Source organism: Abrus precatorius, unplaced genomic scaffold (genome assembly GCF_003935025.1).
Source record: "Abrus precatorius isolate BTA unplaced genomic scaffold, Abrus_2018 Scaffold9, whole genome shotgun sequence".
NCBI lineage: Eukaryota > Viridiplantae > Streptophyta > Magnoliopsida > Fabales > Fabaceae > Abrus > Abrus precatorius.
Window position 1 is genome coordinate 29,802,789 of NW_020874439.1, and position 16,448 is coordinate 29,819,236.

Consider the following 16,448-nt stretch of genomic DNA (forward strand, 5'->3'; position numbering starts at 1 on the left):
AGAAATTAAAAGCCACAAAATACATTACAGTATGGCAAAGCTGAATTGAAATTTTACAAATATACATTACAATTTAACATTTGTTAATAATCATTCAACGACGCCAGAATATACAGGAAAATATTATCAATTATTGTTACCCAAAAAGTTAAATCAATTTTCTGATAAAGTATTGGACGTTATCACATCACACACGCACTACACCATACAGACCTATAAGCAGGTGGTAGTAATGTATATTTTAATTTGTGCGCAAATAGCCGCACACAGAACCCAATCATCATTTGGAACAATAAGGAAGATAGAAATCACTGGTTTCCAGCCAAGAATATATTAACATAACGAAACGACTTCATTTACTCTCTTAGACTATGAACATAACGACACAATAATTTTTAACGTCTCACTCAGCAGAATGTTACACACAACCAAATGAAGCAGATGTTGCCATGTCTGGAAAAAAGTGGAGGTCCAGTGACGTATGAATGGTACACAAACTAAGCAAAAGATTTTTCTGACAAACTTCTGGCCTCTACATCATTGCCCACAAAAATAATCCTTGAAATTCAACCTGTTGTGGTTTTGGAGCAATCCAAAGTGATCACATGATGGTGCAGCGGCTCCTTTCTTCAGGAGGCTGTGAGTTTACTTGCTGGAACCTGTGTGATTCGGATGGGTTGTAGGTAAATTCTGAAGTATCCAGCCCATACTGCATAGGGAGCACTATCAGTACAATTTCACAATTCATAAAACAATTTGAAAGCTTGAATATGAAGGGGAAAAAAAAAATTAACAAATAGGATTCCATTTTAGGATGGTGCACAAAGTTATGCTGTTAAAAGCTTTTACTGGAAGTAAAAAAATTAATACGGTATTTTCTTGTTTTCTTGTAGAGTGAAAAATAGTAGAGACTATGACAGTGAAAAATAGTAGTACACTAAAAGTGGATCAAATTTAAACTTAACTTTAAAGCTGCAATATTTAATATTTTAGTTTAAAGAAAAACATCCTTTTTTAATAGAAATAGATTTACTTATAAATATAATTTAAATTTAGTGTAACAAAAAGAAAGACATTAAATGCTAAATACTTAAAGCTACATAGATGTTATCCACATTTTTTATTTGGTTTAACTTTATCTAACTAAAAGAGAGGTCAAGCTATGGCAAGTGAGTGCCCAAAGGACAACGAAATATCACTGAAATTTTAAAAACATTGTGGAGGAGTTGAGCTTGCTAGTAGTTGAAGTGTATTTGGAGGCAGGAGGGTATACACAATTACACTTGTTATGGAAAAAGACAAGGGAAACCATGAACCTCCTTGTTCCAAGAGACCTTTGCCACCGGTTATAAGAGAACAGTCAAGACAAGCAAATGAAAATTTTCCCCTAACAAGAATAATATATAAACTGAAAGCATTGCACCTTCTCCCTCATCCGTGTACTCCATGCATCATTTCTGCTTGGACGCTGATCACCTGTGCCAGCAACTGGTACACCTGATGCTGGGCCTGCTGGTCTGTTGAGCAAAGGCTGACGGGTTTGCTGCCTTGGATTAATGTACTCTTCATCACTATCATACTCTGGTGGCTTATTCGCAGCCCTAACAATAAGGGCTAACACAAAAAGAAGAGCCTGCAATTCCATAAAAATAACAATTGGCATATATTCATATTATTACCTATATAAAGCTTTTCTATTGTTGGTCCTCAGTCATCAAGACTCTTTTAAGGCATGTGACAACATACCACATTACACCAACAGATATTTTAAGGCATCTCACAGGCACTTCTTTTTCCAAAATTTCTGAATTGCAAAGTAGAAGATTATTGAATTAGTAAAATTTTCCTCTTTTAACCTTATCCATACTCCATTTCCTCTCCCTATTCTTGCCACTTTTTCTTTCTCCTAGAATCAATTAATATCAGAACTACTTTTTCTTGTGAATTGTAAAAAATATTGAATCAAAAGAACCAACGAAACTGTGAAAAATAGCTCGAAATATATCATCATATAAATGATATATACTCTAGTGTTCAATGTAATATTTTTAAACTTGGAATTGAAAATTGAAAGAACAACATAATCGTATCATAACTGAGTCTGTTAAATCACTATTTCAGAAGAATGAAAACAGAGCAATGAAACAATTAAATAGAGAGCATAAAATGAGTGAGTGACTATGTGGAACTATTTTAGAAGAATAACAACAAAGCAATAGAAATGTAGAACAATCAAATAGGGTGCATGTGTGTTCAGTGCTCCTTCAATTTCTTTTCATTTAAGAATTTAAGCTCATTGGCCTTTTCATTTTCTTTTATGGGAATTGGTGAAGGAAAAGAAAAGAAAAGAAAAAACAAATCGCTGAACCATGTGATTCATGTTAGTGATTCACACCTGCAGGTCTTGTGATACAAATCGCTGGCTTGGTGAATCATATTGAAGTGTGAGAACCATGCAATTCTAATTATTATGATCCAAAATAAGGTACTACGTCTTAGCATCGTTTCTAAAAGTGATTGTTTGGCTGTAGTGCTTGCACATATTCTCTATGGGTACATGCACAAGGACATAAGCATGTCCATTAAACAATACCGCTCCCTTGCAAATGTTGATCACATCACTTCTTGCTTACCTCAAAGATAACAATTCCAAGAGCAACCCATTGCACAATTTTCCAGTTCTCTCTCAGAAATCCGTATATCATATCAAAAGCTCCAGTTTTGTCCTTGGGAATTTCCTGAAAGAAATATAAATATAAGACAAAAAAATTATAATTTTCCTTAATTTCATATCACAATTACCAGCAACAACTTACTTCTTTCCAGCTTTTATCAAAAAATATAAAGGCTGCACATCCCAGCTCTACTAAGATCAACAACAACACCAAAACTGAATACTTTGTTGGATTAAGGAAGCTATTAACACTTCAAGATTAATGCACACACACGCCAGGGGGGGGGTGGTGTTGGAAGAGAGCCCATTAGATTTTCTTGGCTGTAGCATAAGACATTCTAAAAGGATACAAAGCTCAGGCAGCATCCATTCCGTGTCACAGCTCCAATGCAACCAAAACAAGAAATGATGAAAAGAATTACCCCAATTCCAATAAATACATAAATAAACCTGCCAAACATGAAATACACAATCAATGTAAGGGCAAAGACAATATAGTTTGAGCTGTATGAACTTATTTTCTTAAAAATGTTTATGTACAGGTGTAATATTATTAGTGATTGTCTTTGTCACACAAATACATACGTGTCACCAGTAGATCTAAAAAACACCATTACATGCAAAAGAAATAGAGGTTATTTCGAATTTAGAAAGTTATAAAACAAGTTTATCTGAAGTTTGTTTTCTTCAACACTAACAACAATAAGTAAAGCACCGATTACACCAAATAACAAAGGATGCTTCCAACTATTACATAACCACAATCAATTGGTAAGCCATTCTAAAATCTCCAAATAGCTGCTCTCACTGAACCTCACCAGATTGAAAGCTTGAGATGTAAGCCATGTCAATGAAGCTGATTGAAGAGATTTGCTTCCTATGAGTTAAGTAATTTTGGCAGCAAGTCCTAATCATATTTCACCCATTATTGGTTCTAAAGCAAGTTGGAATGAGCTTTACTCTTTTAACTGTAGACTTTTAACTTAGAGATACAATGCTAAATTAAACACCCCCCTCCCCCTGAAAAGGACAGGCTTTAATTTCAGCACAACTCACTTCAGCAGATAAAACTCAGCAAACACTAACAAAAACAATACACATTACTAAATTGGTATGCCCAGGAATTGGCAGAAGACGAGCAGCATTCATACCAAGCCTTGGGCAAATCATCAAAAAAATTGTTGGACAGAGACACTGCCATAAGCATGGGTCGGCCAAGTTGAACAAGAGTTTGGTCATCACTGACAGTAGAAACAGTGAGAGTATTATCTGGAGCTTGATTGTATTCAACCAGCAGATAGATCCCATAGCCCACCATGGCCAGACCAACAAGGGTCATTATGAAGTTCAAAAGCTTCAAAAGACACTCCCAGCAACCCCTACAAGCCATCCTCCTCCTCCTGTAATTGCACTTCAATCCCTCAACCAAAATTCAAAAGCGTGGCCAGTGTCCAATATTATCTACTATTCTGCACACAAAAAAAGCGGCCTTCCCATTAACCATCACTGATAACTGGAAAATATCATAGCAACAATAAGACCCCAAATTCAGGTTTAATTTTAAGACAGATAACACACTTATGGTCCATCTACTACCTTAATAGTAGGCACAAAAACAATAACAACAACTTTAGTATTTCAATGTACATATAATTTATATAAATCTAACATCAGGGATTCCAGATGAGAATTGCGCTGGCATATTCGAGAACGTAGCTTATTTTCGTCAATCTTTATTCAGAAACCAAATAGAAAGCCTAAGAAGAGATTCTGTAACAGAAAGCAATATTTTTTTTTTTCTGCGAATGCTAATTCCAAATTATATCTCCCATTTAAAAAAAATAAAAAATTGATCAAGTTGCAAAGAATACAAGTGACCATAATCTCCAATAAATTCTAGCTCAGAAAATCATTGAGGATTCATTCAACCAAAAGGACATAAATTTAATTGATAAAGCGAAAAAAAAAAAAAGTAAAAGGGGCAAAGGTTTAAAGAAGAAAAAATGGTAAGAAAATCCTAAATGTCGAGGAGAGCTGCGATGCATAGAAACTGCAATTACTCACTGAGAATCGGCGATTTCTACAGCAATCGATTAACAAGTTGCCCTTTTTCTGAGACTCTTGGGATCACGCACCCACTGAAAACGAGAAAAATAAACGGCGACTCACTGGAAAGAGAAAAAAACAACGACAGAAACAGTAAATGACATTAATGCCCTTTCCTGTCATAAGTTTCGTTAGTATTTAACGACGTCATAGTTCGATGTCGTTTTATAGGCACACTTGCATTTCGTAATTAATTTCAATTGGACAACATGGGATAATCATTTTTTTTCAGGGACTTTGTCGCACTATCTCCATTTCAAATCAAATACTCCTATTTTTATAACAACAATAAATAATTAAATTAATGTTTCACACATTAAATTAGTAATATATTTATTTATATAATAAAAAATAAATATCTCATTAATATAAATTTTACAATATAAATACATACAAAAATTAATCATTATTACATCTTAAAATAAGTTGTTATTTTTATAATTTTAAAAAAATTGTTAGTAGTTAATTCTAATCTGGCATATTTTAATAAATAAAGTACATTATATATTAAATAAAAATACATATATTTATAAATTTAAAGTGTAAAATCTTTTATATTTATTAAATAATTAAAAAAAAAGTGCCACCGGTTATTTTAGAAGTTAAAACAGTAATGAATGTAAATGATGGTGTGGCGTTGTGACGACCCTAAAGCCTTGTTTGGCAAATACTCCACTGTCGCCAATGTTTCACTTTATTCTTTTCGTTATTATTCCTAAACATACCATTATCCATATTCCATTAATTATCATATCCTATATTTGCTATTTATTTTTATATGCAAAATTTTGTTGCTTAGCCACACGTGTAGGAGGCATTGGTTACATTGATTGATTCAAATCTTGTGGACGGTGGGATTTGGTGTTTTACCTGTAATTATCTATGCCCTTGTCCTAACATTTTTCCTTAAATTGGTTATTTTCAATATTTTTGCTTTTCTCTGTATCAGTTCATAATTTTTAAAATTTTATTGATAATTTTTGCCAAAGCGAAATCAAAATCGATAATTAGATAATATAACTTTTTTATCATATTATACTTTTGTATTAGTTTAAGTAATATTACATAAGCTTATCTTATCAATTTATGTAAATTTTATCTTGTATGAATTTTGGTTAAAAAAACTAATATGACATATCTAATTTATTATTTTAATATTTACCAAACATAAAACAAAATATAAATTTATCTTTTATTTAAACTTATTCTTATTTAACTCTTGTACTTTTTTTAATTATTCTATGGTATCTACTAGTCCACCTATAAGACATTTATAAATAGTAACTAGTAGGTGAGGAAGGCATTTACTTGAGTAGCTATGTGAGACGTGAGAAATTGAGAATGTTTGGTGGCAGAATATTCGTACGGCATTTCGATTCATTGCTACTGAAATAGTAGATATAACACATCAATTTTTGGGGTACTGATTTTAGGAATAAACTAAAAGATTGTCTTAAAAAATAAAGTATTTATTATATTTTTAGTATAATACATATTTTAAATAAAAAAAATTTGTTTTTGGAGAGTTAAAATCAGTCTTAAAAAATGATGCAAAACATATTTTTAGTAAAATATAATAAATTTAAACTTTCAGATGGTTAAAAGAATTTGAAAAAAATCTACTTACTCTAAAAGTAAATTTTAATTAATTTACTCTGCTTAATAATTATTTATAGAAAATAAATTTTATTCATCCAAATTGAAGGCTTCTCAAAAGTTATAGTTGACAAAATTTAAAGAATTATTCGATATTTCATCATATAATTGTCCAAAATTTAGGGAAGGAACCATTTAAAAGCGTAAGATTATAATTTCATCTATCATAAGTTTTTGAGTAAATCATGGCTCAGAATTTTTCCAACGAAAATTCAAACGCCGCAGTTGAAAGAGAACTACGCCAGCAACTGTCCGTCCATTGGATAAAATTATTTGGTATTAACAAATTTTTCATATTATGGGTATTTTAAAATTTAAATATACAAATTGAAAGAAACATTATTTAAAGAAAATTTTAATTTATCTGTATATTAATGTACACGTGTCCCTTTCTTCTCAATCCTATTTTTCTCTCAAACTAAACATTTTTTTTCTTTTTATTTTATCCTTATTGGATAGTTACAATGTCTTTCACTCTTTCTACATAAAAATTTCATCTTTTTAATCTTTTTCAATGTTTGTTCTTCTTCTAATGTTTTTATCACTCCTTAATATTGGAAACCCATTATTCTTTTACCTTTTATACTTGTTTCATTCACTCTTTTTTCTTTTACATCGATATGCAACTGATCAAAAATAATAACTGTTGAAGGCGTTTTTGCACACCTCTGCTTCTAAGCAATCCTTGTTTACCTCCTTTTTCAAGCATTATTATTTTCAGGTGTTCTTTCGTGCTTTATTGTATGCACATGAGAAGATCTTTTGCTTGCCCGTGTTTAATAGTTTTGAGTTTGATACAGGACTTATAGATACGATGAAGCTGCTTTGTGATTACTGTGAAAATAAGGAACGTTAATAATACGTTTTCTAGCAAATTCTTTTTAAGAGTACAAGTACAAAAATCTATGCTCATCATGCTACAGTAGTCAAAAGTGTGTTAAAAACAGCATTTTATTTATGAAAATTTGGACTTGTCACTATACTTCGTCCCTTCCATGATTTTGCATTTAATATATATTTTGTACAAAGCTCCCCTTCTCTCGAAACAAACCGACAAAGGTGCCTTTTGATTCCCTTTCCCTCCTCTCCATCAAAATTCCTCCATTTCTCTCTTTTGAACAAAACAGTGTTAATCAATGCCTTTACAGTTCTACTTAACCCTTGCCTTAGTTAAGAAAGGCCAAAAAGTTAAATTGATGCATAAAGAAGGATGAACACCGTTAGAAAAAACTAAATTCTGAAATTACCAAAACAGCCAAACAATTCAATTGAAAGATGAAGAAACGGCTAGCATCCGTCAAAAGATGTGTAATCATCTTCATTATTCACAACATGTATCCCATCCTTTCCATCATTATTAGGCACCCAACAACACAAAAAAGAGCCCCTCCCTCAAATCACTGTTATGAGCACACTTTATGCCCCCCAAAAGTACCCCATTTACAACAATATCCCCGTCACAATTTGAGCATCATCTATTTACAGCCACAAAATTTTGCATAAATAAATAAATAAAAAAACACGTGGCTATTTCTCAACCGATCAAGTTGCCTAACGGGTGTCCTGCACTGCATTAAAGCAACTGATTTTTTTGTTCATTTATTTTGGCACATGTGACTGAGGGATAGGATCAATGTCTACTTGGTTGTTGCATCATGGAATTGTACGACCTGACATCATCAACACTCAACAGCGTAGGATAGACCTTAAATTGGTTGGTGGTGGGGTGTGTTGGGGGTCCAAATAAGGGAAATCAAATGGTCCCAACTCCTATTCCCAGCCAAACTATAACTACTTGGAACCTCATAAAATTTGAGAAAACAAAATAATTACAACAGGGTGTTGAGGTAGTGGACCCTTTTAGTTTGTCACCATCAGAAACACTCTTTGGTGGGTAATCATCATCTCTGGTGAATGTCAGCCAGAATTAGAACCCTTGGTGGCAGGAGGAATGCTGGAAATGCCTTGCCTTGAAAGCTCAGCCATCACACTATCTGTGGAAGGAGGTTTGAGGCCCAAAGGCAAGGGTAGCCATGGCTTGTTTATTGCCTCTTTCACAACTTTGTCAACTACCTCTTCTGCCTGCATGCATGCATGGTAACACACTTTATGGTAAGAGTTCATGGGGGGTTTGGTTTGGACTTCCATGGCATTACTAGTCAAGCTTTTGGTGAGTTAGGTAATTAAAACTCTTTTGAGTTCAGGCTCGTTCTTATGCAAGTTTAACTTCTTAAATTTGGGTTTGGGCCTAACTCAAAGCCAAAAGCTACTTTGTGAGATGATGATTACTTTTAACTTTTATAAGCTATACTTTGACTAAATCTATAATCAATGAGGGATTCAGCAAATTAGAACTACCGTGTGATTCAGCACTCGGAGAAAATTGCAATCTTCTAATATGATTGATTGGACATAAGATACATGGTCTTTTCGTACAAAGCATTTAGATAATTGGCATTTATAAGCATGGATGTTGTATGATGCATGTTAAGTAGAAAACATTTGAAATTTACTTCTCAATGTCAATGTACCAGCTATTTGTTGCAATTCTAGCAAGGGAGTAAAAAGTACTGAAGTTTCACTGACTTTTTAATCTTTCAAAGGCTTTTAATTAGAGTTACAATTTCATCTCAACATGAATTTCCACTAAGTGCCAACTAGAATCTATGTATGAACTGGTGACAGGCCAGTTGCTAACAAGATCAAGCAGAAAAAACACTGAAAGGTCAGTATTGAATTACCGGATAATGCTCGACAGAACTTTGTGGCATGCTACACGTGTGATCCACTGCATCAGCATTGAGCAATGCAGGCATATTCTGTGGTTTCATGACAATTCTGGTTAATATCATCCTGATAAATAATTTAAATAACTAGCAAAATGGAATTATGCAGGCATAGTCACATGGACCATTAGCACACAAAATAGCATAGTCATAGACAAAATGTTAAGACCTTCAGTTTGCCGATACTCACCGAAGAGTAGGGAAAGCAAGGAGCTTGAGGAGGCTGTACTGGTAACACTGGGCAGCCCCATGCATCTGCATGCATCTGCAACATCAAGTGATCAATAGTCAAATTGCATCCATAATCATAATTTCTCATCTCAAGCCAGAGAATGAGGTTGCTAATATAGAAGAAAAACTTCATATCTTGAATTCTAAACAAAAATATTACCCCTGGAAACGGTTTCCATTGCCAATTTTCGGTAGGCTGCTGCCACAAGGGATAACCAGGAGGGTGCCAAATATGCATGCCAGCTGTTTGATTGCCAGATTGTCCCCACATAGGATATACAGGAGCCAGAGAAAGGGTGTGATTAGAATGATATGGAGGAAAGGCCATAATTGGTCTTTGAAGACAATAACTCCTTTGCATTGTATCTCTTTGATTCAACCATTTACGATCATCTTCCTTGGGCAAGATATGTCTCTTATGCATTCTATACTTCTGTTTTAACAAAAAAAAAACACTTATAGAAAGTCTAAGCTAGATACATAGATATACGAATATTGTTTTTCTATTACCAGTACCAGAAATGTAAATAATGACCTGAAGATGGCTTGCCACATTATGCCTTGTCAAGCCCTCCACCTTCATTAATTCCAATATTCGAGAAGGAATGGCTTGATCAATGCCTAGTTGTTCCACTGCCTTCACAAAATTTTTGTGCAGCTCAGGCGTCCAGTCTACCTGAGACCAAAACCAAGTGCCAAAACTGTATTTAGACAATCAGAATCGCCAGATCACTTATAAAACAAACAAATAAACTTATATAGCTGCAACTTGGATAAAAAATGAAGAATTCAAGACTAGAACTATTTACTAAAACGCTTAAGACCAGATTGAGGTCTCATTAGCTGATGCAATTACAGTTTGTGGACACTAATATTCAAGTTTAATAATTAAGTGTATATGGATCATAAATTACTGCTTTGGTCTGAACACTCTGCCAAAGAATTTTATCATAACTAGAAAACACATTCTACTTTGTACTGATACAAGGAGAGGCGATGATTGGAATAATGCTGTTTAACAAATCTGTTTCAATCAAAATCTCGAAGCGAAGAGTCTTTCCTAGATTTCCCATCAGAGTGTAGTTAAGATTTGACAATTATATTACAAGATTTCCTGTAATTACTTCATGATTATGAATATGGAATGAAGATATGTCTGAGTATTCTTGATCAACTCCAAGAACACAGACAATTGGGAACATTGACAGATTAAACAAGAGTATGGAAACATTTTTCAGTTATGTGTGCCATGCAATCATCGAAATTTATGAACAAAAGTACAGGTAGGAGGGTTAGAGGAACAGGGACATTCTAAGAAGAATGAGTAGTCATAAAGCAGCTTACTTTCATCTTTTTGCGATTAATTTTTATTTCATATGAATCACCATGAATGCCTACTTTATTTGAAGATGTTGTATGTCTTTCAATGTTGCTGACACCTTTTGTATTTTGAGTATGTGGAGAAGCAATACTCTCATTCTTGGAAGCATCAGCAAAATCCTCTTCATCCTTAACCGAAGTGCTTTCGGATTTCCTTTGTTGAGGAGTACTTTCAGCATTCAAATTTCCACATGTAGTTTCGACAAATTTAGATTCTCCATCATGTTCCCCCCCACTTTCTTTTTCTGTTGAGCAATTAGTCTGCTCTTGGCAATCACCATCATCCAACAATCTTGTCCCTTGTTCCAATTGTGGGGTTGAAGGAGCTGGATATTTATCATTTCCAGGAGACTGCTCATGGTCGTCATTATCAGTAAACCTGGATCCATTTTCAGAGACTCTACCTTCATGTTGTTCGTTGTCTGTTTGCAACTTGGCCATTACAGTTTCTTTGATTGGTTTTAGTGATTCAGACAGGATGCTTTCCCCAGCACTGAATGCCTGCTCGAGTTTAATCACATAAGAAACCATTTTGCACATATTATGTTAATAGAAATGACAGTGTAATATTGCCAATATCAACAGACCTTGTGAACCACATGCTGCCAGATATTTCTGAGCTTGTCCTCGGAGAGTGGTTTGTTGAGGAACTCAACTGCACCAAGCTTAAAAAATAAATGGAGCAAAGAGTCAAAAGGAATGCATGAACAATCAGAAAGAATAAAAATATACTCTTTCTAATGAGTTGAAGATCAGATTCTGAGTAAATATTGAACTGAAGATCCAGACAAGTTATATCAGTGCAATGATTTTAAAGGAGAAGCTAAAAATTTGGTCTATAATTTGAATGAATGAAAAGCTTAAATTAACATAATACAATAAAGAAAAGAGCCAAAACAATGTAATAGAATATCGTAAGTAGCCCAAGGAATATTGGCAAAACTAAAATTTTACCGCTATGCACTTCATCATGGTGTTCAGGCAATGATTGTTAGAAGTCACTGCATCAAAAATTGTATCACTGGTTAGAAGATTTACACTGAGCAGAAAACAGCCCTGAAGCAAACTTTTTCCCATATTTGCTATGGTCCTGTTTTTGTTAACTTTTCGAGAAGTCTTTATAGGAGAAAAAATTAGTATAAAAAATTAAAAAAACTTCTCTTATAAGTTAGAAATAACTTATACTTCTCTACTGTTTTCTATTGTTTTCAGGAGTTCTAGAAAGTTCTCTCATTTAACTACTCTAAAATTTAAAAAGATAAGTTGTTTTAACTTATGAGAGAAATTTTATTCATTTTTTATACTGATTCTATATTCTATAAGGATTTATTTATAATTTCACCCAAACAAGGCCTATGTCATGTTATGTTCTAGATCATTCATCAATTTCAATAGGTATAAGCTACTAGAAAAGAAGGATTGCAGATATAAAAAAATTAGTAGGAAACATTCACAAGGAAAATAAAAGAAAAGAGGAAAAAAGAAGCTTGTAATTATTACTATTATCCAAAACCTATGTATATGTGATAGCAAAAATTGTACTTGAAAGGAAGTGATGTTTCTCTCCATATTTGGAACTGGCTTTGGTTCAGCACTCACACTAGATAATTGACTTGTAAATGCCATTAAAACAGAGTAAACATTGGAGGTTTAAAGGACAAAAAGAAGTTAAATAGGTAAATTTGGGTTTTGTTTCGGTACTTACTAATGGTTGGCAAGTCCTTGGCATTCTCAAGAAATTTGAAACCTCCCTGGCTGCTTGAACTCACCTGTAATTAGGGTGGATGCATATGGTTAATATAACATCATCGAAGAAGCTTTATTTTAACAACCACAAGATTAAGAAATAGAACTCGCACAAAAAGATAAAATAATTGTCATGATATTTCAGGAGCAAAATGTATAAGATGATAAAAGTCATTCGTCTTGACTAGCATTTCAGAAATTTTAAGATAAGTTGCGTCTTTGATAGAAGTTTATGTTATTGCCTAAAGTTTGGCAGCAACTAATGATACAGGAGTATCACTCCTCCACCGAGATGTTCACTTTATTTTCAACAAGCATACTAGATATCATTTAAAAGTTTCTTTTCTATTTTCAAATTTTAATGTTACTACATTAAGATTCTTCATTTATGTAGAAAGCGAAAGTTCATTACCTCCACTATGGCAATGTGGAAGCTTTCAGGTCCACTTGAGATTGCTGACAAGGCTTCATTCACATCACAGAAAGTATAAACTGTGCAGAAACTCCAAGGCTTACTAAACAAATTAATAGAGAGGACAAGCATATGTATAGGAAACAAGAATGGGAGAGATGAAGGAGACTGGGAGTAGAGTAAAAGAACCATGTGACTTCAATAAAAATCAAATTATACTTAAGCTGATCCTTAAAATATAATTTCAGTCAAACTTGCATTGATGGATGCTTTTGTTTCTCAGAATAAATTCATGTTTTCAGTGGCTTGCTAATTCATGTTGGCTGTGAAACTAAAAGGCCATAGAATGTACAAATATAGTGTAGATTTGGTAGTTCATAGTTGGATAACTGCCAATTCTTTTATACTTCATATCTTCACAATTTGGACCATACTCAGTTTTGAAAACACTTGTAGTTTAAGCATGACTGAAAATAAGAAATACCATTCATGGAAACCCTGAGCATGGAAAAAAGGAAAAGGCTATTCTTTCAAATTCCTAGCCTCCACAAAGCAACTAAAATGTGAGACCACAATTTTACAAATAACCATATAAGGATTCTAAAGCAATGATGCTTGGTAAGATGCCATGGTACAGAAAGATGGGGACCAACTTCACTCACTATGGACCATAAGTCGGAATTGGTAGATGTAGATAAAGAGGTGAGACATGTCAAAACAAAAAGAAGGATTCCAAAAAGTCTTACCATTATAGTCCATGGCCTCAAGCTTTGCTCTTATCTCGGCAGCAGAAGTTCTGTCTCCCTCAAGGAGAAGAACCTTGAGCCCTTTGGGAAAATCTTTCCATTCTTGTAAATCATTGGCAGTGCAAACCATAGCTGGCTTGGCATCGTTCTCAGCCTCCCACAGAAAGTAACAGATCAACACTGCTTATCAACATCCAATTCGTTCTGCAAAACCATGCCACCACAAGCTTGATTTAGTGAGCTAGACTTCAGTATAAAATTACACAATACTAAAAGAACAAAACAAAAAGAAACTCCGCGACTTCAGTATAAAATTAAACAACACTAAAAAACAAAACAAATAGAAACTCCACTGTATACTCAAAATTTGTATAAATGGTAAAAAGTTTCCAAATAGCAAGAAGATAATGCAGAACAGTGGCATGCCATCTAAAGATAAACCCCAAAACAAGGTTCAGATCAAAACTAACATGCCCTCTGATCACTAATGACACAGCTGGTAAATCACAAAAACATAATCCCACTAATTTTTCAAGAAGCATTATCCATACAAAACAAAATCTAAACCCTCTCCTTTCGTATATAAAGATCTCATTGGCATGCCACTTTCACAGGACAGCAAATAGACAAATACCCCAGTAATTAAGATCTCATGAAGACCAAAAAGAAAAGCTCAATTATCATGAACGATCACAAAACAAGAAGAAAACTTTACAACAAAGCAAGTCAGGTAGAAATCCAAGCAATTCATAACCTTGAACCCAAACATAAGCAGAAAGCTCAAATGGGTAGACATGCATGCGCATATCACAATCCAAAAAATACACAAAACCAAAAACCCATCTGAATTATGCAAAAATGAACACCCATGCACATAAAAAAAAACATACTAGAGGGAGAAAAAAAATGCTCCTTATGAAACCATTCTCACTACCTTGACATAAAAGAAAATGCTTCTTCAATTTCATTGCTTCTCCTCTTATTGCATTGGTACAAAAGCAAAGTGTGAAGAGAGATAATACGAGAGAGAGAGAGAGAGAGAGAAGAAAAGATAAGAGAAAGTGAGAGAGGTTTAAGTGCTGGGTTTGGAGGGTGCGTTCTTGTCCTGTGACTACTGAACAGTTGCCATCAGCCGTTACGGACCACAAGTAAGCTCTCAAAAAGGTCAATGAAACTTTCTGCCACTTCTTCAAAGGTTAATAATATTCCAATACTACCCTTCTTCCGAGGGTGGTGCTCTAATACATCTACCTCCAACTTCACACACTTCACCAATCCACCATGTAAACGATGGTTGCAGAAAAACACATGCTTTACTTAACTCATTTAAAGTAAAATATTTGAAGCGGACTATGTTGTTTACAGGTTTTACTATTTATGATAGAGTAAGGAAACTGCTTCCCATGTCTCCTCCTCATGAGTGCCATTTATGGGCTTCTTTTTATCATAATTATTGTGCATTTAAAGTTATTGTACATCTAATTATTGTACCTTTATGCTCTCCGGTGGAATCTAAGATGAGTTAAGTTACACTACAGCAATAGTTCTCATCATATTTACAAAAACTAATATTTAATTTATTAAAATTAATACAAATAATTATATATTATAAACTTATAAATTTTATTTTAAAATATCTACGGTAGTAATTGATATCTTACATGTTAAATAAATGAATATGTTCACTTATTTAAATAAAAAGTAAATATCTTATTAACATTAATTTTACCATAAATAAATATAAAATAGTTGAGCAATTAATATATTCATAAATTAGTCTTTATTTTTTATAATTAAAAATATTAATAATTATTTCTTATAAATATATCAAAAATAGTATTTAAATATTTGACTTATGTAAAAAAATTATAAGTAATTGTTTTTTAAAAGAAAAAAGATATATATTAATTTTATATTTCAATATAATACATTTGTTTTTAGTGATTTAACGTGCTCATGTTAATAAATATGAAAGAAAAATATTTATCAAAATAGGAAAAGTCAACAAATTTTAATGTACACAAATGTAATGATAAATTTAAAGTTAACTAAGATGAAGGGAGCAGAAACATAAAACATATACTTGTACACCCTAAACTTGTTACAAAAGTTAAATGAGAGGAACACTCCTTTGAAAAACATTCAGCACTTAATCAATAAAAAGACTGAAAGTATAACTAAATTGTAATTAAAATAACTTATTTTTTTAAGTTTTGGAAAAATTAAATGAAAGTAATTTTTAAAAATAAAAAATAGATAAAGTTAATTTTAACTTATAAAGAAATTTAATTCATATTACTATTTAATTTTTTACTCTTATAAGTAATTATTTTAAAAAATTATCTAAAATTAACCATTTTAATCCACATCTTGTGGAATAAGATCTTATTAGGAAATGAAAGAGCATAAAACTAAGAGGCAAAGCTAGAGCACACATTATTCAAAACGTGTATAGCAAGAATTAAAGGATGGCAACAAGAAAGATCATTTATGAATAAATTTAAGGTAATCGGGTGAGATATGATACTCAAATACTGAAACCACTCAAAGAAGATATACCTGAAAACAGGCTAAACCCTTTGAGGAATAATAGTTTATAATCGTAGGTTCAACCAATGAATCTTATAAAAGCTATTGCACCTAATTATTTTAGGTGAATTCATCAGGAAAACTTGGATCTCGAATTTTACCGTGGTTGAGCTTATGCTAAA

At 32.9% G+C, this 16,448-nt stretch overlaps 2 protein-coding genes across 10 annotated transcripts; both read right to left on the minus strand.

Moving 5' to 3' along the window:
* Positions 1-220: 220 nt before the first annotated feature.
* On the minus strand, positions 221-4,878 carry LOC113849121 (tobamovirus multiplication protein 2A). 6 transcript variants are annotated; one of them, XM_027478769.1, is made up of 8 exons: positions 4,739-4,878; positions 4,387-4,444; positions 3,826-4,074; positions 3,025-3,124; positions 2,817-2,897; positions 2,634-2,738; positions 1,424-1,633; positions 228-709 (listed from the first exon to the last, which is right to left on the minus strand). In XM_027478769.1, the coding sequence occupies exons 3-8, from the start codon at positions 4,062-4,064 to the stop codon at positions 602-604; spliced, it is 843 nt and encodes a 280-aa protein (XP_027334570.1). In that variant the 5' UTR covers positions 4,065-4,074; positions 4,387-4,444; positions 4,739-4,878; the 3' UTR covers positions 228-601. The 6 variants fall into 6 exon arrangements, with proteins under 6 accessions (XP_027334567.1, XP_027334570.1, XP_027334566.1 ...); XM_027478765.1 differs by having other exon boundaries at positions 3,826-4,143; XM_027478768.1 differs by having other exon boundaries at positions 3,826-4,187.
* Positions 4,879-8,029: 3,151 nt separating this feature from the next.
* On the minus strand, positions 8,030-15,178 carry LOC113849120 (two-component response regulator-like APRR2). Of its 4 annotated transcripts, XM_027478763.1 has the most exons (13): positions 14,672-14,853; positions 13,738-13,941; positions 12,992-13,071; positions 12,539-12,602; positions 11,788-11,834; positions 11,421-11,498; positions 11,238-11,334; positions 10,798-10,955; positions 9,989-10,129; positions 9,614-9,886; positions 9,413-9,487; positions 9,178-9,255; positions 8,030-8,518 (listed from the first exon to the last, which is right to left on the minus strand). In XM_027478763.1, exons 2-13 carry the CDS (start codon positions 13,865-13,867, stop codon positions 8,354-8,356), a joined length of 1,386 nt encoding a protein of 461 aa, XP_027334564.1. In that variant the 5' UTR covers positions 13,868-13,941; positions 14,672-14,853; the 3' UTR covers positions 8,030-8,353. The 4 variants fall into 4 exon arrangements, with proteins under 4 accessions (XP_027334564.1, XP_027334563.1, XP_027334562.1 ...); XM_027478762.1 differs by having other exon boundaries at positions 10,798-11,334; positions 12,992-13,044; positions 14,672-15,178; XM_027478761.1 differs by having other exon boundaries at positions 10,798-11,334; positions 14,672-14,854.
* Between the last annotated feature and the right edge of the window lie 1,270 nt (positions 15,179-16,448).

Coding starts and splice junctions, on each gene's coding strand:
- LOC113849121 (XM_027478766.1), bottom strand. CDS start 4,064: ATGGCTTGTAGGGGTTGCTGGGAGTGTCTTTTGAAGCTTTTGAACTTC. Junction 2,898..3,024: donor ATGGATGCTGCCTGAGCTTT/GTATCCTTTTAG, acceptor AATCCAACAAAG/TATTCAGTTTTGGTGTTGTT. Junction 1,634..2,633: donor TTGGAATTGTTATCTTTGAG/GTAAGCAAGAAG, acceptor ATGGAATTGCAG/GCTCTTCTTTTTGTGTTAGC.
- LOC113849120 (XM_027478760.1), bottom strand. CDS start 13,867: ATGGTTTGCACTGCCAATGATTTACAAGAATGGAAAGATTTTCCCAAA. Junction 13,072..13,737: donor TGAGGCCATGGACTATAATG/GTAAGACTTTTT, acceptor GTTTCTGCACAG/TTTATACTTTCTGTGATGTG. Junction 11,835..12,538: donor CAAGGACTTGCCAACCATTA/GTAAGTACCGAA, acceptor TTTTTGATGCAG/TGACTTCTAACAATCATTGC.